The 21,976-nt window shown below is 42.7% G+C and overlaps 1 protein-coding gene across 1 annotated transcript in view; it reads left to right on the forward strand.

Moving 5' to 3' along the window:
* The window catches only part of SRRM4 (serine/arginine repetitive matrix 4), a 172,368-nt gene that overhangs the window by 113,710 nt on the left and 36,682 nt on the right, over positions 1 to 21,976 (forward strand). Inside the window, exons 2-4 of the mRNA XM_050747987.1 lie at positions 6,579 to 6,725; positions 18,739 to 18,825; positions 21,076 to 21,147. Coding sequence (XP_050603944.1) covers positions 6,579 to 6,725; positions 18,739 to 18,825; positions 21,076 to 21,147 — 306 coding nt within the window. The remainder of the gene's footprint in view (positions 1 to 6,578; positions 6,726 to 18,738; positions 18,826 to 21,075; positions 21,148 to 21,976) is intronic.

The raw sequence follows: 21,976 nt of genomic DNA on the forward strand, positions 1-21,976 counted from the left end.
GTTCTTGCCAGGTAATATCTCAGAGTCCCAGTTTGTTCTTCACAGTAGGGATGGTAATGCTGGCTGGTGGGTTTCTTTGACAGCTTCAATGAGAAGATAAGTGAGAAGTGCTTAGTTAGCTCAGTGTCTGGTATGCAGGAGGTGCTTGATAAATAGTAGCTGCTGTGATGATAGAGTGATGTGGAGAGAGCACTGGGCTGGGAGTCAAAAGGTGGCAATTCTACTAGCCAGAGCTATGGTATGAGTCACTATTTGCCTTGGGCAAGTCCCCTTGGCTCTTGGGCCTCCGTTTCTCCACTCTGTACAGAGCTGAGCTGGAGCTGGGGTTCTTCCTGTTCCACCATTGTTGGTCTCTGATTCCCCAAACAGTGTTTAACTCGAAACCTAGTGCTTGGGGCATGAGGATCTGCACCCCACGCTGGGTCAAATGAGCACTTTGTTGGGAGCAGCTGACTGATCGGCTCAGTGAGCAAGAGCCTTGATGGGAAGCAGGGAAGCAGCTAGGGAGCCAGGCCTCTTGAGGAGTTTTGCAGAAAAGTTCAGCCCTGACTCTTATCGGAGCCTTGGAATCTGCCGGTTGCCATGACGACAGAGACAGCATCTAAGCTCCAGGTCTCTGATTAGCAGGAACAGAGCCGGGAGGCCTTGAGGAATTCGGCACTCATGGCTCCCTCCCTCCCTCCCTCCCTCTGTGAAGTGGAGTGTGCCGGCCCTTGACTCCACTGTTTTAGCTGTCCCCGAAGATTTCGCCTTCTTTTAAGTATTTTTTTTTTAATGCGATATAGAAGGAAAATGAGGCAACTGCCGGTACTCCTCAGCAAGGATGGAACACAGAATTTTTCATAAGGACCTGCAAAGATGCAAGGCTGGAGACAGGGAGGGGAGATGGGTGGGGCTGTGGAGGGCTGAGGCTGTGGCTGAAGCCTGATTCCACTGCAGCGTTGAGTGACCTCAGACTCTTTATTTGTACCTCTGCTTCTTTATTTGTAAGGAGAATTAGGATCTGATCTGTGGTTCCTACATGAGATCGGTAATCACAATTCATTTGTTCACCCATCCAAGTATTCATTTGTTCATTCAATAAATGTTCATTGAGCAGTAAGCTACACGACGTCAGGCACTGCATCTCTGGGGATTCAGGGGTGAGGAAAGAGACGAGTTCCCTCTCATAAAGCTTACATTCTAGTCCAGAAGACAATCATTTGGCAAATAGACACATAAAATGATCATTTCAAACACTAAAAAACTCGGTGAAGAAAGACACCACAGGTTACCGTGATTCCCATCACAGGTGGAGCAGAGAGCACGGGAATCAGGGAGGGCCTCTCTGAAAAGGTGACTTTTGAATAGAAAGAGGGCGCTGGCCATGCAAAGAGCTGGAGGAACAGCATACCAGATGGAGGGAACAGAAAGCGCAAAGGCTCTGAGCATTTGAGGAGAAGCAATGATGTCATGTGGCTAGAACAGAGTGAGATACGAAGAGGAGTAGGAGATGGGTAGAAGAGGGATTGAAAGCAGGGTCACAGGCCAGATTGTGCCAAGTGTTTTAGTCTGGACTGTCAGTTTGGATTTTATTCCTGATCCAATAGGAGGCTGAATTGCCTGCGATGTGTCTTTAAGATGCAGATTCCTGGATGTCACCCCTTAGAGACTCTGATTTACTACAACTAGGATGGGACCTAAGAATCCATATTTTTAAAAGCTCCTTAAAGGCCTCTGATATTGTGCCAGTCATGGAAAACCCTCAGCTACATGCTGTCTGAGTCTTTTTAAGTTTTAAGAAAGCTGAGAAGCAGCCTCTTGGAACATTTTGAAAAAAATACTTTAAATGTTATGGTATATTACAGAGAATTTCCTTCTTCCTCCCCTTAGCACTTCCTGTCTGCCTGACAGAATTCATTTTATTTCTGTTGGTTTTATTGCAAAATTCCAGGTGGGGTACCCAACACCAGGAAGGTGAAACCAGTACTATTGGAGAAAAAGAAAAATCTACCACATCAGAGGGTAAAAGTTACATAAATTCCTGCAACTCCATTGTGTCCTTCCTCACCAAATCATCTTCAAGATTTCCCCATATCTGATTCCTGACCCCTATTGCTGGCAATGATGGATGAGGCACTGTCCTCACCCGAAGCCTTACACCCCAGGGCTCTGGCAGTAGCATCCACCAGCTTCTCCTATACTTCAGATAACTCACGCCTCTACTCTCTCCATTAGACAAGTCACTGAGACCTCCCACCCAATGCCAGTACACTCACCATGTGTTTATTCACTGCCAAATTCCTCACAGCTCTCAGCTTTTACCTATCATGGGATTGCTTGTGGTATCGATTTATTTTCTACAATGCCCCAGAGAGTTCAAAATTGTATTCTTATGTGTCTCCACCTTGACATAGCAATAATGTCTGACTTGCAAGAATTGGTCACAAAAGGCAGCTTCTGCCTTGCTCTCTTGGATTGATCATTGTCAGGGAAGCCAGCCGCCATATTGTGAGGATGCTCAAGCAGCCATACGGGGAGGTCCATGTGAAGAAGTAAGGCCTTCTGCCCACAGCCAGCACCAGCTTGCTAGTAGTATGAGTGAGCCACCTGGGAAGTGAACTACCTTATGTGTCAAGGCTTTGCTGGACAATGCACACAAATCAATAAGCTCACTGATCTTTTCTAAAAGAAATATGAGGTTGAACAGAGAAGACATGGATTGAGCAGTCTGAGTAGACTGAGGCATTGGCTGAGTTATGGACCCTTTCTGAGATTCCATTCCCACCAACTATAACATCACGAAATTAGTCCAAAGCATCTCAAAAGTACTTTCTAACTTTTTGAAACAATGTTCTCTTTGGCTAATTTGTTACCGCTTTTATTGATTCATTGAAAAAATATTGCTGAGTGCTCGCTAAGCAGCAGGCTCTGGGGCAGTAAGACCCAGTCTTGCTCACAGGGAGCTCACAGTCCAGTTTGATAGAAGACAATCAAATGACAACAACATATTATTAAGAGTTGCTGGTAGGGGAGCAAAGGCATACCACGTCTTAGAAAAGAGGATAGATCTTCCCAAAAGCTTTCTCCCTATTCTACTTCTCCATCTCCTCAATGTTGACGCCATCCTTCCAGTTGCTCAGGCTCAAAACCTTGACGTCATCCTTGACTCCTCCTCCTGTCTGACTCTCTTACTTTTCACATTTAGTCAGCAGCAAATCATGTCAGTACTACTTTCAAAATTCGTTATAATCAGACCACATCTCATCCCCCACTCCACTCTGCTACTACACTGATCGGAGCCTGGACTATTGCAACCATTTCCCCATCTCTGCCCTTCTCTCCCTTCAGCCTTGTGTCCCTCAACCACTAGAGTGATCTTTCTCAAATGTGATCACGCTTGTTCCAAAGACTCCTCTCCCATCTCAGCTGCAGAGAGCCTCAAAGGTCTTCCCATGACCTGATCTCTGATCTCACCTCTTGCCACTCTAGCCCTTGCTTGCTGTTTATTATTGTTATTGTTGTTGTTATTATTATTATTATTATTATTTGAGACAGAATCTCATTTTGTCACCCAGGCTGGAGTGCAGTGGCATGATCTCAGCTCACTGCAACCTCTGCCTCCTGGGGTCAAGCGATTCTCCCGCCTCAGTCTCCTGAGTAGCTGGGATTACAGACGTGTACCACCACATCAGCTAATTCTTTTATATTCAGTAGAGACAGGGTTTTACCATATTGGCCAGGCTGGTCTCAAACTCCTTACCTCAAGTTATCCACTTCCCTCGGTCTCCCAAAGTGCTGGGATTACAGGCATGAGCCACTGTGCCCGGCGGCTCTTCCTTATAATATGCTAACAATTTTTGAACTTGCTATTCCTTCTGCCTAGGGTACACTTCTTACTTCCAGCAGATACCTGTGTAGAAGATATATATCACTGTAACAAATTATTCCAAATCTTTTGGCTGAAAACAACAACAAACAGTTATTATGGTTCATAGTTTCTGTGACTCAGGAATTTGACTGAGTGGTTCTAACTCACCATCTCTCATGAAGCTGTGGTTAGATGTCAACCAGGTTTGCAGTCTCATGGTAAGGCTTGACTGGAGCTGGAGAATCCACTTCCAAGGCGGCTCACTCATAGGGCTGACAAGTTGGTGCTGACTGTCGGCAGGAGGCCTCAGTTCTTCTTCACATAGGCCTCTCCATATGGCTGCTTGAGTGTCCTCACAACACGGCTTCTGCCAGAATTATCAACCCAAGAGAAGAAGGCAGAAGCTCCCTTTTGTGACCAAGTCTTGAAGGTCTTACATTATTACTTCTACTACATTCTTTTCATTAAATGTGAGTCACTAAGCCCATCCAATATTCAAAGGGAGATAAATTAAGTTCCATCTTTTGATATTTTGATGACAAGAGTGTCAAATAATCTAAGAATACATTCTAAACTGCCCAAACTTAAAGATTAGTCCTGAATCCTTCAAGTCTCCACTCCCTTGTTACTCCTCCGGAAGGACTTCCCTGATTATTATATACAAAGTAGCAGCCATTCCTCCCATTTCTTAGCTCTGTCAGCTGAAAATGGTGGCTCACACCTGTAATCCCAGCACTTTGGGAGGCCATGTCAGGAGGTCTTGAGTCCAGGAGTTCAAGACCAGTTTGAGCAATATAGTGGAACCCTGTCTCTACAAAAAAAAAAGGTGAGTATGGTGGTGTGTGCCTGTGGTCCCAGCTACTTGGGAGGTTGAGGCCAGAGGATCACTTGAGCCAGGGAGTTCAAGGCTGCAGTGAGCTGTGATTATGCCACTGCACTCCATCCTGGACAACACAGTGAGACTCTGTCTCAAAAAAAAAAAAAATGTGTTACCATTCAACAAGCCACATTTTTACTTGCTATGTGTTTATTATCTATTCCTCCATCTAGAATGTAAACATTCCATAATCACAGGAGATATCACTGTCTTGTTCACTGTATCTCCACACCTGAAACTGACCTGGATACAATGAAGGCACTCAGGAAATTGGAGTTAATGAATGCAGGTTACCCTAGGCCAGGACAAGTGTGGGAAGAGGCAAGCCTTGCTGGGTGTTAGGCAGAAAACAGAAGCTTTGTTGTCAGACAGCAGATAGGACAGCATTCCTCAGGGATAAATGGGCAGAAGTAAAGGCATGGAAAGGTAACCCCCATAGTAGGGAGGTTTAGGGAAAACTGAGGCTGAGCAGGACAGAAGGGAGTTCTGAAAGCACAGAGTTGGCAGTGAGAAGGGCTGAGAAGCCCTAATTAGAATCTCCATCCCTCCAGGGCTTGCAGTTCTACCAGCTCTGCTTCTAAAGATGCACTCATAAGTGGCTGACAGAGATGGATGTGTTTTGCTGCCCTTCCTTCAATATCGACTGGGCTTGGCTTGCTCTCTTAGAAGCCCTAAGGAGCAGGGGGCTTGTCAGACGCATTCATCCTGAGTCATGAAACCAACCTGGATGCACCGATGCAGGAGCCTGGTGCATGAGACATGCTAATGCCTTTGATCAACGATTGACATGGGGTCTGAAGGCAGGGTGAGCAGGGAGGGACGCTCTCTGCGTGTCACCAAATACACCTGTTTCTCTCAAACTCCTGACTCTTCCTAGTTAAGAGGCAAGAACTTGAGTGACAGTCTCTTCAAAACTGATTAACCAGACAACTTCCTTGCCCTCTCAGGAACTCCCATAAAGAAGTGGGACTCATAGGCGACTCCTCAGTATTCTCTGCAGCCTTTGTCAGTGGCAGAGGAGGGGGCTGCAGGACTGCAGGCCTTCATGGGGACTGCTGTCCCAAGTGGTTGGTTCATACCAATGAAGGACATCAGATTGGAGATTTGGTTTACAAGGAAGTAAAACCAAAGAAAACTGACACTTTTGAGGCCTTTCTGCTTGTATATTTTATCTCATTTTATATTCACAATAGCTCAGCAATACATGAATTGATACTATTCACTATTTTATAACTGAAGAAACTGCAACTCAGAGATGTTGTGACTGGCCCCAGATACTATAGCTACTACATAGTTAAGACTATTTGAATCTACATATATGTGGTCCATACAGAAATAAGGCAGAAAAATGGAATAGAAATGGCAAAGTGGGGTTTACACTAATCTTATCATGCTTTGGCCTCCCATTATGTCTTGAGAAAGGAAATGAAATGCTGGTTTCCAGCATCTCTCTGTGATTTAGTCCAAATAGAATAAGCTATGCTGCTGTGACAAATAAACCTACATCAAAGTGGTTTAACCTAATTTCAGTTTATTTCTCTCTTGCAAAATCTGATGTGGTACAGGCATCTTTCCTCCATCAAATAGTTTCACCCTTCAGAATGTGTGGACTCTAAAGTCACTATGACAGAGGAAGGGGGAGCTGGAGAAGGCACATGGATCTTGATTGCCTTGAACTGGAAATTACATGTGTTCCTTCCTGCTTAGAGACCATTGGCCAAAGATAATCTCATGGGCTCAACCTAACTGCAAGGGAAGCTGGGAAATACTAGGAATTCTATGAATATTTAATGAACATTAAGTGTCTCTGTATATTCTAACACTTTTGTGTCCTTATTTCTTCCTCTGTAGGACAGAGCCCCAGAATAGCCCCGTTGTCCCAGCTCGGGATGGACCCTCAGAAAAGCTGGGTCAGCATCTGGCCACTGACCCCTTGGGCACCAACAGCTGGGAGAGAGACAAGGCCTGTCGGGAACTGGGTGCCGCCAGAGGACACAGGTGAGATCCAGTGAGGACTTTCAAGTTGAAGACACAGAAATAAAGTCTGCCTGTCTGGTCATGGCTCACCTCTCTCTTATGCAAGTTCCTCTTTCAAACCCTTAAATCAAGGGTTAGTAAATATTTACCGTGGAGGAACAAATCATAAATATTTTAAGTTTGTAGACCCAGTGGTTTCTGTCACAACTACTCCTTTCTGCCACTGTAGTGCAAAAACAGCCCTAGGTATTATGCAAACAAAAAAGCATATCTGTATTCCAATAAAATTGTATTTATAAAAGCAGGAGGCAGGCTAAATTGGCCCACTGGCTGTAGTTCGGCAAGCCCTACCTTAAATGATAGAGTTCCTTTCCATTTTAATGGCTCCATGAGCCGCTGACTCCCAAATCATAGTTTCAGCCCAGACCTGTCTCAGGAGTTTCAGGTCTTTGTATTTTTTTTTTTACTCAGTTATTTAACTAATACTTCTTGAGCACCCACTGTGTGATGGGCACTGTGCTAGCACACATATACAGAGAGCATACTCCAGAAAAATACTGTATACTCAGCATTTTACTGAGGCTGGGAGAGGTAAAATGAGTTCCCCAGAATACAACAGCCAGTAAGTGGCAGAGCGAAGTTTTGAACTCCAGTCTCTCTGATCTTAAACCCTTGGCTAAAACCCACTCCATTATCCTATGGATGCTACTGAAAAAAAAAAAAAATTATCCCCTGCCTCCTATTTTCGGCATACACTTACCAAGCCTGGCCCAGGCTTTGTAAGGCCTCTGGAAAATCTATTTCTAGAAGATGTGATTACTGAATTTTGGAGAAGTGGCTTGGGAAACTGGAGCCATTTTTTTCTTTTAAATTTTTATTTCATTATTATTTTCTAACTTTTATTTTAGGTTTGGGGTTACATGTGAATGTTTGTTGCATAGGTAAACACGTGTCACAGGGATTTGTTGTATACATTATCACCCAAGTATCCAGCCCATTACCCAACAGTTATCTTTCCTGCTCCTCTCCCTCCACCCACCCTCTCTCATCAAGTAGAGCCCCAGTGTCTGTTGTTTCCTTCTTTGTGTTCATAAGTTCTTATAAGTGGGAGTTAAGTGGAGTAATTTTCAAAAATGAAGTCTTCCCCACCACCTAGGCTGCCCTCTCAGGTACAGGCTTTAGTTACGCTGCAATTTCAAGGAGAGAGAAACAGTTAAGCCCTATCAACTTGGAGAAGTGAAGTTCAACCACATGTCTGGAGAGTTCACTCCAGGAAACAGGAAGAAAGTAGTTTCCATAATAGGCAGAGGGAGATAAAGAGAGAAGTGAGAAGGAAGGGAATTTCCCTACTTTTAAAACATTGGGCCAGGCGTGGTGGCTCACACCTGTAATCCCAACACTTTGGGAGGCTGAGGTGGGAGGATCACCTGAGGTCGGGAGTTGGAGACCAGCCTGGCCAACATGGTGAAACCCCTGTCTCTGCTAAAAATATAAAAATTAGCCAGGTGTGGTGGCGAGCACCTGTAATTCCAGCTACTCGGGAGGCTGAGGCAGGAGAATGGCGGGAACCGGGAGGCAGAGCTTGCAGTGAGCTGAGATCCGGCCACTGCACTCCAGCCCGGGTGACAGAGCGAGACTCCGTCTCAAAAAATAAATAAATAAATAAATAAAATAATAAAAATAAAAAATATTGTCTCCTACATAGAATCTGTGTGTACGAATCTCGACCCTGTCACTTACGAATCGAGCAACCTTGGGCAAGTTTCTTTTCCTCCATGGGCCTCAGTTTCACAGCTATAAAATGGGAATGTTGAGATGTAATTCTCAAGGTCAGGATGAGGATTAAGTTAGACCAGGCATGTACAGATTGTGGCAGTGAGGCTACAGCATAGGAAATCCTAAGATATGTTAGTGAGAGTTTCATGAAGCCAGAAGACAAGATTCTGGTCGTGAAAATCTGAAAAAAATTATGCCGTGTCGTACAGCGTCTCTATTGTAGAGCTGTTGTACTCTAATGTACAGCGTGTGGGCCTCTTGCTCCCTTCTATCTGTGACTGACCCTCTGATGTGACAAAACCATAATAATGATGATAATAATAACAGTGATAATATAAGTAATCATAATTATAGTAATATTATATAATAAATTTATAATATAACAATTAATTATAATTATAATAACAGAAACCCCTTATACTGTCCTCTTACTCTATGCCAGACCAGGGCATATTACCTAAGTCAGCTCCTTTATTCCTGGAAGCGAACTTAGGACACAGGTACCATGTTTCTTCCCACCTCATTGATGATCAAGATGAGACTCAGAGAGGTCTCTGAGCCCTGTTGGAAGTAAAAGAGTTAGACTTTAAATCTAGGTTTGTCAGCTTCTGAACCAGCATTCCTTACTGCTGCCTATTTTACTGCATATGTAACCACTGTGTTTTGAACCACTGCATACTTAACCACTGCATGTTTAATCGATGCATGTTTAACCTGCATACTTTAACCTGCTGCATACTTTACTGCATAGGTAATCTCTGCATATGGAACCACTGTGTTGGAACCACTGTGTACTTAACCACTGCATTTTTAAAAACTTTTTTATTATACTTTAAGTTCTAGGGTACATGTGCACAAAGTGCAGGTTTGTTACATATGTATACACGTGCCATGTTGGTGTGCTGCACCCATTAACTAGTCATTTACATTAGGTATATCTCCTAATGCTATCCCTCCTGCCTCCCCTCACCCCACAACAGGCCCCAGTGTGTGATGTTCCCCATTCTGTGTCTAAGTGTTCTCAGTGTTCAGTTCCCACCTATGAGTGAAAACATGTGGTATTTGGTTTTCTGTCCTTGTGATAGTTTGCTCAGAATGATGGTTTCCAGCTTCATCCATGTCCCTACAAAGGACATGAACTCATTCTTTTTTATGGCTGCATAATATTCCGTGGTGTATATGTGCCACATTTTCTTAATCCAGTCTGTCATTGATGGACATTTGGGTTGGTTCCAAGTCTTTGCTATTGTGAATAGTGCTGCAATAAACGTATATGTGCACGTGTCTTTATAGCAGCATGATTTATAATCCTTTGGGTATATACCCAGTAATGGGATGGCTGGGTCAAATGGTATTTCTAGTTCTAGATCCTTGAGGAATCGCCACACTGTCTTCCTCAATGGTTGAACTAGTTTACAGTCCCACCAATATGTAAAAGTGTTCCTATTTCTCCACATCATCTCCAGCACCTGTTGTTTCCTGACTTTTTAGTGATCGCCATTCTAACTGGTGTGAGATGGTGTCTCATTGTGGTTTTGATTTGCATTTCTCTGATGGCCAGTGATGATGAGCACTTTTTCATGTGTCTGTTGGCTGCATAAATGTCTTCTTTTGAGAAGTGTCTGCTCATATCTTTCACCCACTTTTTGATGGGGTTATTTGATTTTTTCTTGTAAATTTGTTTAAGTTCTTTGTAGATTCTGGATATTAGCCCTTTGTCAGATGGGTAGACTGTAAAAATTTTCTCCCATTCTGTAGGTTGCCTGTTCACTCTGATGGTAGCTTCTTTTGTTGTGCAGAAGCTCTTTAGTTTAATTAGATCCCATTTGTCTATTTTGGCTTTTGTTGCCATTGTTTTTGGTGTTTTAGTCATGAAGTCCTTGCCCATGCCAATGGCCTGAATGGTATTGCCTAGGTTTTCTTCTAGGGTTTTTACAGTTTTAGGTCTAACTTTTAAGTCTTTAATCCATCTTGAATTAATTTTTGAAATAGGTGTAAGGAAGTGATCCAGTTTCAACTTTCTACATATGGCTAGCCAGGTTCCCAGCACCATTTATTAAATAGTGAATCCTTTCCCCATTTCTTGTTTTTGTCAGTTTTGTCAAAGATCAGATGGTTGTAGATGTGTGGTATTATTTCTGAGGGCTCTGTTCTGTTCCATTGCTCTATATCTCTGTTTTGGTACCAGTACCATGCTGTTTTGGTTACTGTAGCCTTGTGGTATAGTTTGAAGTCAGGTAGTGTGATGCCTCCAGCTTTGTTCCTTTTGCTTAGGATTGTCTTGGCAATACGGGGGCTTTTTTGGTTCCATGTAAACTTTAAAGTAGTTTTTTTCCAATTCTGTGAAGAAAGTCATTGGTAGCTTGATGGGGATGGCATTGAATCTATAAATTACCTTGGGCAGTATGGACATTTTCACGATATTGATTCTTCCTATCCATGAGCATGGAATGTTCTTCTATTTGTTTGTGTCCTCTTTTATTTCATTGAGCAGTGGTTTGTAGTTCTCCTTGAAGAGGTCCTTCACATCCCTTGTAAGTTGGATTCCTAGGTATTTTATTCTCTTTGAAGCAATTGTGAATGGGAGTTCACTCATGATTTGACTCTCTGTTTGTCTGTTATTGGTGTATAGGAATGCTTCTGATTTTTGCACATTGATTTTGTATCCTGAGACTTTGCTGAAGTTGCTTATCAGTTTAAGGAGATTTTGGGCTGAGACAATAGGGTTTTCTAAATATACAATCATTTCATCTGTAAACAGGGACAATTTGACTTCCTCTTTTCCTAATTGAATAACCTTTATTTCTTTGTCCTGCCTGATTGCCCTGGCCAGAACTTCCAACACTATGTTGAATAGGAGTGGTGAGAGAGGGCATCCCTGTCTTGTGCCAGTTTTCAGAGGGAATGCTTCCAGGTTTTGCCCATTCAGTATGTTATTGGCTATGGGTTTGTCATAAGCAGCTCTTATTATTTTGAGATACATCCCGTCATTACCTAGTTTATTAAGAGTTTTTAGCACGAAGGAGTGTTGAATTTTGTCGAAAGCCTTTTCTGCATCTATTGAGATAATCATGTGGTTTTTGTCTTTGGTTCTGTTTATATGATGGGTTACATTTATTGATTTGCATATGTTGAACCAGCCTTGATTCCCAGGGATGAAGCCCACTTGATCATGGTGGATAAGCTTTTTGATGTGCTGCTGGATTTGGTTTGCCAGTGTTTTATTGAGGATTATTACATCGATGTTCATCAGGGATACTGGTCTAAAGTTTTCTTTTTTTGTTGTGTCTCTGCCAGATTTTGGTATCATGATGATGTTGGCCTCATAAAATGAGTTAGGGAGGATTCCCTCTTTTTCTATTGATTGGAATAATTTCAGAAGGAATGGTACCAGCTCCTCTTTGTACCTCTGGTAGAATTCAGCTGTGAATCTGTCTGGTCCTGGACTTTTTTTGGTTGGTAGGCCTCAATTTCAGAGCCTGTTATTGGTCTATTTAGGGATTCAACTTCTTCCTGGTTTAGTCTTGGGAGGGTGTGTGTGTCCAGGAATTTATCCATTTATTCTAGATTTTCTAGTTGATTTGTGTAGCGTGTTTATAGTATTCCTGATGGTAGTTTGTATTTCTGTGGGATTGGTGGTGATATCCCCTTTATCACTTTTTATTGCGTCTATTTGATTCTTCTCTCTTTTCTTCTTTATTAGTCTTGCTAGCAGTCTGTCAATTTTGGTGATCTTTCCAAAAAATCAGCTCCTGAATTTATTGATTTTTTGAAGGGTTTTTTGTGTCTCTATCTCTTTCAGTTCTGCTCTGATCTTAGTTATTTCTTGCCTTCTGCTAGCTTTTGAATGTGTTTGCTCTTGCTTCTCTAGTTCTTTTCATTGTGATGTTAGGGCATCAATTTTAGATATTTCCTGCTTTCTCTTGTGGGCATTTAGTGTTATAAATTTCCCTCCACACACTGCTTGAAATGTGTCCCAGAGATTCTGGTATGTTGTGTCTTTGTTCTCATTGGTTTCAAAGAACATCTTTATTTCTGCCTTCATTTTGTTATGTACCCAGTAGTCATTCAGGAGCAGGTTGTTCAGTTTCCATGTAGTTGAGTGGTTTTGAGTGAGTTTCTTAATCCTGAGTTCTAGTTTGATTGCACTGTTGTCTGAGAGGCAGTTTGTTATAATTTCTGTTCTTTTACATTTGCTGAAGAGTGCTTTACTTCCAACTATGTGGTCTATTTTGGAATAAGTGTGATGTGGTGCTGAGAAGAATGTATATTCTGTTGATTTGGGGTGAAGAGTTCTGTAGATGTCTATTAGGTCTGCTTGGTGCAGAGCTGAGTTCAATTCCTGAATATCCTTGTTAACTTTCTGTCTCATTGATCTGTCTAATGTTGACAGTGGGGTGTTAAAGTCTCCCATTATTATTGTGTGGGAATCTAAGTCTCTTTGTAGGTCTCTAAGGACTTGCTTTATGAATCTGGGTGCTCCTGTATTGGGTGCATATATATTTATGATAGTCAGGTCTTCTTGTTGTATTGATCCTTTTACCATTATGTAATGGCCTTCTTTGTCTCTTTTGATCTTTGTTGGTTTAGAGTCTGTTTTATCAGAGACTAGGATTGCACCCCTGCATTTTTTTGATTTCCATTTGTTTGGTAGATCTTCCTCCATCGCTTTATTTTGAGCCTATGTGTGTCTCTGCACATGAGATGGGTCTCCTGAATACAGCACACTGATGGGTCTTGACTCTTTATCCAATTTGCCAGTCTGTGTCTTTTAATTGGAGCATTTAGCCCATTTACATTTAAGGTTAATATTGTTATGTGTGTATTTGATCCTGTCATTATAATGTTAGCTGGTTATTTTGTTCAGTAGTTGATGCAATTTTTTCCTAGCATCGATGGTTTTTACAATTTGCCTTGTTCCTTTCCATGTTTTGTGCTTCCTACAGGAGCTCCTCTAAGGGAGGCCTGGTGGTGAAAAAATCTCTCAGCATTTGCTTGTCTGTAAAGGATTTTATTTCTCCTTCACTTATGAAGCTTAGTTTGGCTGGATATGAAGCTCTGGTTTGAAAACTCTTTTCTTTAAGAATGTTGAATATTGGCCCCCACTCTCTTCTGACTTGTAGAGTTTCTGCCAAGAGATCCACTGTTAGTCTGATGGGCTTCTCTTTGTGGATAACCCGACTTTCTCTCTGGCTGCACTTAATGTTTTTTCCTTCATTTCAACTTTGGTGAATCTGATAATTATGTGTCTTGGAGTTGCTCTTCTCGAGGAGTATCTTTGTGGTATTCTCTGTATTTCCTGAATTTGAATGTTGGCCTGCCTTGCTAGGTTGGGGAAGTTCTCCTGGATAATATCCTGAAGAGTGTTTTCCAACTTGGTTCCATTCTCCCTGTCACTTTCAGGTACACCAATCAGATGTAGATTTGGTCTTTTCACATAGTCCCATATTTCTTGGAGGCTTTGTTCATTTCTTTTTACTCTTTTTTCTCTAAACTTCTCTTCTCACCTTCTCACTTCATTTCATTCATTTGATCTTCAATCACTGATACCCTTTCTTCCACTTGATTGAATCCGCTACTGAAGCTTATGCATGTGTCACGTAGTTCTCGTGCCTTGATTTTCGGCTCCATCAGGTTATTTAAGGTCTTCTCTATACTGTTTATTCTAGTTATCCATTCATCTAATCTTTTTTCAAGGTTTTTAGCTTCTTTGCGATGGGTTCAAACATCCTCCTTTAGCTCGAAGAAGTTTATTATTACTGAGTGTCTGAAGCCTTCTTCTCTCAACTCATCAAAGTCATTCACCATCCAGCTTTGTTCCGTTGCTGGCGAGGAGCTGTGTTCCTTTGGAGAAGAAGAGGTGCTCTGATTTTTAGAATTTTCAGCTTTTTTGCTCTGGTTTCTCCCCATCTTTGTGGTTTTATCTACCTTTGGTCTTTGATGATGGTGACATACAGATGGGGTTTTAGTGTGGATGTCCTTTCTGTTTGTTAGTTTTCCTTCTAACAGTCAGGACCCTCAGCTGCAGGTCTATTGGAGTTTGCTGGAGGTCCGCTCCAGACCCTGTTTGCCAGGGTATCACCAGCGGAGGCTGAAGAACAGCAAATATTGCAGAACGGAAAATGTTGCTGCCTGATTCTTTCTCTGGAAGCTTCGTCTCAGGGGGCATCCGGCTGTATGAGGTGTCAGTCGGCCCCTACTGGGAAGTGTCTCCTAGTTAGGCTACTCGGGGGTCAGGGACCCAGTTGAGGAGGCAGTCTGTCCGTTTTCAGATCTCAAACTCCATGCTGGGAGAACCACTACTCTCTTCAAAGCTGTCAGACAGGGACATTTAAGTCTGTAGAAGTTTCTGCTGCCTTTTGTTCAGCTATGCCCTGCCCCAGAGGTAGAGTTTACAGAGGCAGGCAGGCTTCCTTAAGCTGCAGTTGGCTCCACCCAGTTCAAACTTCCTGACCGCTTTGTTTACCTACTCAAGCCTCAGCAATGGCGGACATCCCTCCCCCAGCCTCACTGCTGCCTTGCAGTTCAATCTCAGACTGCTGTGCTAGCAGTGAGCGAAGCTCCATGGGCGTGGTACCCTCTGAGCCAGGCACAGGATATAATCTCCTGGTGTGCCGTTTGCTAAGACCACTGGAGAAGCGCAGTATTAGGGTGGGAGTGTCCTGATTTTCCAGGTACTGTCTGTCATGGCTTCCCTTGGTTAAAAAAGGGAATTCCCTGACCCCGTGCACTTCCCAGGTGAGGCAATGCCCCGCCCTGCTTCAGCTCATGCTCTGCGGGCTGCACCCACTGTCCAACAAGCCCGCATGAGATGAACCCGGTACCTCAGTTGGAAATGCAGAAGTCACCCGTCTTCTGTGTCACTCATGCTGGGAGCTGTAGACTAGAGCTGTTCCTATTCAGCCATCTTGGAACCTCCTCACCACTGCATATTTACTCGATGCATGTTTAACCACTGTGTACATAACTCCTGAGCAGTTAACCACCGCATAGTTAACCTCTGCTACTTCCCCAAGGTGTGTTTAACTACCACTTGTTTAACCACTACAGACTTAACTGCTGCACATCTAACCACTGCATACTCAACTGATGCTTACTGAATTGTTGTGTATTTCATCACTGTATTTAGCCTTGCATATGTAACCACAGCATACACAAGCATTATGTACTTAACCTCTGCATGCATATCCTGGGTACACTTAACCACTATTCTGCCCCTTCCTGACTCTCTATGATGGTACACGTAGAACTAGTGTAGGGAAAAATAGGGGGTAGAAGAAATGTAGACCTACCTGGGTAAAGGCTTTCGGGATTTATTGAGGGAGTTGATGATCTCCATCTCACACACCTCAAATGTCTCCAAATTCAAGCGCTTTCTGAGTTTTACCCCATTACTTAAATGTGAATCAAGGACAATGTTCCCAAATCATGCTCCCCTGGGACCCTAGGATTCCAGAAGTTATAGCTGACTGAAACAATAGGCTGTTTCCTCATTTTGTAAGACACACTTTTAAAAGGTTGTTTTTTTTTTTCCTCTCTCAAGTATTTCTCCTTTCATGTTTTCCCAGTTTAAATTCCCAGTAGTTGTTGCACTGGGAAGTGTTTACATGAAACAAGATGATTTAACAAGAAGCTCAATTATTTCATTCATTTATTCCCTCTTTTGGTCACTCAACAAATATTGATTAGGCTTTTGCTCTATGACAAGCACTCTTTAAGGAAAGAATTTGGTGGCCAGGCACCATGGCTCATGCCTGTAATCCTAGCATTTTGGGAGGCTGAAGCAGGTGGATCACCTAGGGTCAGGAGTTCGAGACCAGCCTGACCAACATAGTGAAACCCTGTCTCTACTTTAAAAATACAAAAATTAGCCTGGCGTGGTGGTGGGTGCCTGTCGTCCTAGCTACTAGGGAAGCTGAGGCAGGAGAATTGCTTGAACCCAGGAGATGGAGGTTGCAGTGAACTGAGATCATGCCACTGCACTCCAGCCTAGGCAACAGAGTGAAACCCTGTCTCAAAAAATAATAATAATAAAAAGAATTTGGAAGTAGCCCATCCTGTTTACACAACCATCCTGTTTGCTTCCCGGACATGCATACTGTGCCTTGTGCTTTATAACATATAAGTGTAGTTAAGTAGCGAGGTAATTAATTCCTGTGATGTTTATTTTTAACCTGCTAAAAGGGACCCTCTTAGAAATGCAGATCAAAACCACAATGAGATGCCATCTCACGCCAGTCAGAATGGCAATTATTAAAAAGTCAAGAAACAACAGATGCTGGTGAGGTTGTGCAGAAACAGGAATGCTTTTACACTATTGGTGGGAATGTAAATTAGTTCAACCATTGTGGAAGACAGTGGTTCCTCAAAGACCTAGAACCAGAAATACCATTTGACCCAGCAATCCCATTACTGGGTATATACCCAAAGGAATATGTCATCCTATTATAAAGATACATGCACGCATATGTTCATTGCAGCACTATTCACAATAGCAAAGACATGAAATGAACCCAATTCCCATCAATGATAGACTGGATAAAGGAAATCTGGTATATATACACCATGGAATACTGTGCAGTATTCCATACTGTGAACAAGATCGTGTCCTTTGCAGGAACATGAATGAAGCTGGAAGCTATTATCCTCTGCCAACCACTGCAAGAACAGAAAACCACACACTGCATGTTCTCACTTATAAGTAGGAGCTGAACATTGAGAACACATGGACACAGGGAGGGGAACACCACACACTGGGGCCTGTTGGGGGAGAGAGGGGGCTGAGGAAGAGCATTAGGGAAAAGGGCTAATGCATGCTGGGCTTACTGTCTAGGTAATGGGTTGATAGGTGCAGAAAACCACCATGGCACACGTTTATCTGTGTAACAAACCAGCACATCCTGCAAGTGTACCCTGGAATGTACAAAATTAAAATTAAAAAAAAAATAGCACATCACAAGTTCCACATTCAGGAAAGCAAATTAGTAGAAAAGCTCAATAAGATAAATAGTCTCTCCTCCAGCTGTTTAAATAAAAAGACATCTGATAAATTTTTTTAGTGACTCTCTTGAAAATATTATAAATATTGCTATATGATTCTTATTTGCTGGAGATAGAGACCCTGACATATATTCTAGCCATTTTATCATTCTTTCTACTAATCATAATGATCCAGATTCTTAAAATGGAATTAAATACCGCAGTATTTTATGATGTTCTATAAAAAGTTGGGTAATTTTCAGATGATTGGCCACATGAACAAGTTTGAGAAGGCAGCTGGTTTTGTGGGGAAAATCTCAGGGTAGGAATCACACAGGCCTTGATTCAAATCCTAGCCCGGACACATTCTAATTGTCTAGCCATCAGCAAGTTAATTAAACTTTCTGAGCCTCAGTTTCTTTACCTATAAAATAAGATAGTAAAAGTCATACCATTCTCAAAGTGTTTGTATCCTAATATATTAAAATCTTGGCACATAGCAAGTGCATAAATGCTAGTTGTGTCACTGCTAAAATAATGACAGTAGTATTAGTAGTAAGATTATGTTTTCCCCGTAAGGTTCCACTAGGTTGGCATGTTTCAATTCCCAAGCAGTTTTTCATCTAAAACCATCTTCCTTTGCCATGGGATAGTGTTTTTTTAAAAAATCCCTGGAGCCTGCCCCAATTATAAAAGAAGATAACTTGACTTCATTTAACTGCAGCCTCAGCATTTGAATTTAATTGAACGGGAAATAATTATTCTTGAAGAACGGAGGTTTTTGAGGTTCTGCGAGGCAATATAAGATATGTATCTTGTTACATTAGACCTTGGCAAATATACTTTTAATAATCAGCTGCTACTTAACATACCTTCCGTCTCCTATTAAATTTCCAGCAGGAACTACAGACACGATGTATTGGGGAGGGAGGGGGCTGAACGGCTGATGAATTATTTAAAACGTGATTTATTTACCAAGGCAAGCCATTTGCAAATTCAATAATACATCTATTAAGGAGTAGTTAACCTCTATAACCCTGTTTTTAATAATCAATTGGTGTTTGGGTGACGTACAACGTCTGTCTCATTAAGTCGGTATTAAGTCCTTATTTAGGTACTTAGTCTGAAGTGTGACCCAATCAGCCATGAGGTGGTAATGAGGCACTGGCTATGGGTCCTTGATCATCCAAGGACCTGGGTCCTTCCCTGGCTGCACCAGCTCTGGTTGGGGAGTTGGAGACCATGAGTTCTCTAATGCTCCTCTCTTTGCTCCTCACAGTGCCTCTCATGACAAAGACTTGACACCACCACCTTCCTCCAGGGGAAAGAAGAAAAAGAAGAAATCCACTCGGAAGAAGAGAAGGAGGTAAGAGCACCAAGAAAGAGACAAAACCTGTAAGACGCAGGCAGGGGCAAAATATGGGTTTCAAAGTCAGACAGTGACTCCCTCTTGGGATCAAATCCCCTCTCTGATGCTTAACTAGCTGTGTGACCTTAGGCACGTCACTTTACCTCTCTGTTCCTGTTTTTATTATACTTCTCCAAAATAGTGATAATATCTACCTTTTGAGTTTTCACGAAAACTAAAAGAAAAATTCGTGTGGAAGCAGCTGTCACAGTACCTGGCACGTAGTAAATGACTAACTAATAGGAAGCATAGTCTTTAGCATGAATATTGAATTATTTTTTGAGAGCTTACTAGATGCAGAGGTCTACACTAAGCACTGTGATCTTCAATATCTCTTTTATCCCTGACCATTGTCTACCAGGAAAGCATTATTATCCCCATTTTAGAGATGAGAAAATAAAGGCTCACAGAGGGCGTGACAGGATCTACAGGGGCTTGATCCCAGGTCCTCGGTTGGTTCTACTACACCCACCTACCTAGTTAAATGTCTAGGATAATAAGTGGGTTTTTGAGGGTTTTTTTGTTTGTTTGCCAGCTATTGACTCTTTGATATCCTATGAATTTTTTTCTATTTCCAATTCCTTTAAAAAATTTTATATTTAAAATGATTTCCAGATTTGCTTGTAGGCTGCCACTAACTAGACTAAAAGCATCTCTAGTGTGCCATCCCCAGAGGGGCAGGCTTAACTCTTAGGGCTGCCAACTGAGAATCACAGCAAACCTCTGAGGCAGTATTTATAGAAACCTGTAGGGGGCAGCAGAGAGAAGCATCTGATGACTTGGGCTTCAACTCCAGATTCTCTGGAACCTTGTTTCACAGACACCTCTTAGCCTCATTCTAAAAGGACAGGCTCAAACAGGACCCAGGGGAAATATGGATGAAGACTCTGAGTCCTAGCTGTTGTAGGGTAGGAGATGAAATTGGGGCAAGTGCTTTGGCTTTCCTAATTTGAGGGGTGGGCCAGAGAATACTTCAAAAAAGGAAACCTCAGATACTAAGATTCACTAATTGACTCGTTCATCTGATGAATGTTCACTGAGCATGTGTCTGGGGACAAACATTATGATTCCTTGAAGGCTGAATTGTTTCTCAGTCATTCCCTTCTGCAGACATGTTTTGTTTGACCTGCAAAGTCATTTGATTTTTTTTTTTTTTTTAATTGGTGGTCAACATTTCCAAATGGAGAGATTTCATACTAAAATATGGAGTTTTGGAGGCTCCCTTAGAAAAGGCAGGTGCTTTAGAAGCCCAGACCTACATTCCTACACAGGATCTTCGGCTAATCTGAGAAGCAGATCCCCCTCCAGCCAGAACCCCTCTGGTTCCCCACAGTCCTCACTACTCTCTACAGTCTTCCACCCAGCCTGCCTCATCCATTCATGTTATCTGAGAGGGCCCTGTTGGCATTGAATTTGTAACCTCTCATCTGTTTCAACCCTGGTCTTTTGTCAGCGGGGAAATAAGAGACTTAGAGATGAGCCTTGACATGCCCAAGGTGGCTCTGTAAGTTAGTAGTAGAGTCAAGATTGGAACTTAGGTCACCTAAGCCTCAGTCTTGAGTCATCACCATGGACTTAGAGTAGCTCTGTTTCTCAGGTAACACTTTGATGGCACTATCCGTGCAGCCACAGCCTGGCAAGATATCCTTCAGGGGCTCAGTCTTACCAGGGAGACAAAGGATGGGGCAAAGGAGAGATCCTGAGACTTTGAGAGGAGGGTTATAGCTTGAAGGGAGAACAGCAGACAGAAGGAAGCCTTTCCAGCTTGACCAGGCAGGCAGCTATGAGGTGCTGTGGTGACTGAGAGCAAAAACCACTGGGATCCCAGCTCATCTACTTCCTGGCTGTGTGTCTTTGGGCCGGTCACTTCACCCCTCTGAACTTCATTTTCTTTGTCTGAAAAGGGAGGGTAGCAATTGTACCTACCTAAGAAGTGTGTGGAAGGATTGAATGGGATAATGTTTACAAAACACAAGGTAATGGTTTACAGTAACTTGTTAAAAATTAAAATCAAATGAAAAGTAAAATTAAATTTGTGAGCAATTAAAAATTGCTTACAAATGCAAGCTAATATCAGCATGGATATTATCCTTGATGTGTGTTCCTGAAAGAGCTAAAGCCCTGTATAAGGACTGGGGAAGGTTCTTTTTGAAACCACCTTGGCCTTTAAGAGCCTCCTTCTGAAGTGTGTCTTCTCGGCCCTGGCAGGTCCTCATCCTATAGCCCATCGCCTGTCAAGAAAAAGAAGAAGAAAAGTTCCAAGAAACATAAGCGACGCAGGTATTGTCCTTTTTCTCTGCAAACAAGGCCTCCCCAGGTGGGGTGAGGAGGACAGTTGATGGCACCAAAAGGTCATCTGGAAGCATATCATGTCATTTATGTAAAATAATTATCTATGTCTTTTTACGTATTTGTGTCTTGTATAAGCTGAGACTGTGGCTGCGAAGACTAGAGGTCCACACATGCTAACTGAGGCCAGAGGAGGACTTGATTATGAAGAAGCAGGAGTGACTCAGGGACCAACCAGGCCTGAGCAAGGGGCTAGAACAAGGAGTGGAAAGCTGATAGGACCCACTTGGGACCTGAAGTGCCCGCTGTCTCCTGGTCCCAATGAGGGACATGGCTGCACCCTGCCCCATCTCTCCATGTTGCAGGCCAAGTTACAAGGAGACACGGAATCTCTCTGTCTTGTTCCTTACTCCAAATTCCCAAGGAAAGGCCCCTCTTGTCAGTACATTGCATGCTAGAGAATGGAATAATGTTGAAAAACATGGCTATGCTGAGATTGCCCACGCTGGTGCATGGGGATGCAGGGACGGTAGTTACAGGATGTTATGAACTGGGCCCGTGTTCCTGGTGTTCACTATGCACACACACACACACACACACACACACTCACGTGTATGTTTACAGGGGAAGGAAAAGACTAAAAGGATACTGTAGTCCCAGCACTTTGGGAGACTGAGGCAGGCAGATCACGAGGTCAGGAGGTCGAGACCATCCCGGCCAACGTGGTGAAACCCTGTCTCTACTAAAAATACAAAAATGAGCTGGGCATGGTGGCATGTGCCTGTAATCCCAGCTATTCGGGAGGCTGGGGCAGGAGAAT

The sequence above is a fragment of the Macaca thibetana genome, chromosome 11 (genome assembly GCF_024542745.1).
Source record: "Macaca thibetana thibetana isolate TM-01 chromosome 11, ASM2454274v1, whole genome shotgun sequence".
In the NCBI taxonomy this organism is placed as follows: Eukaryota; Metazoa; Chordata; class Mammalia; order Primates; family Cercopithecidae; genus Macaca; species Macaca thibetana.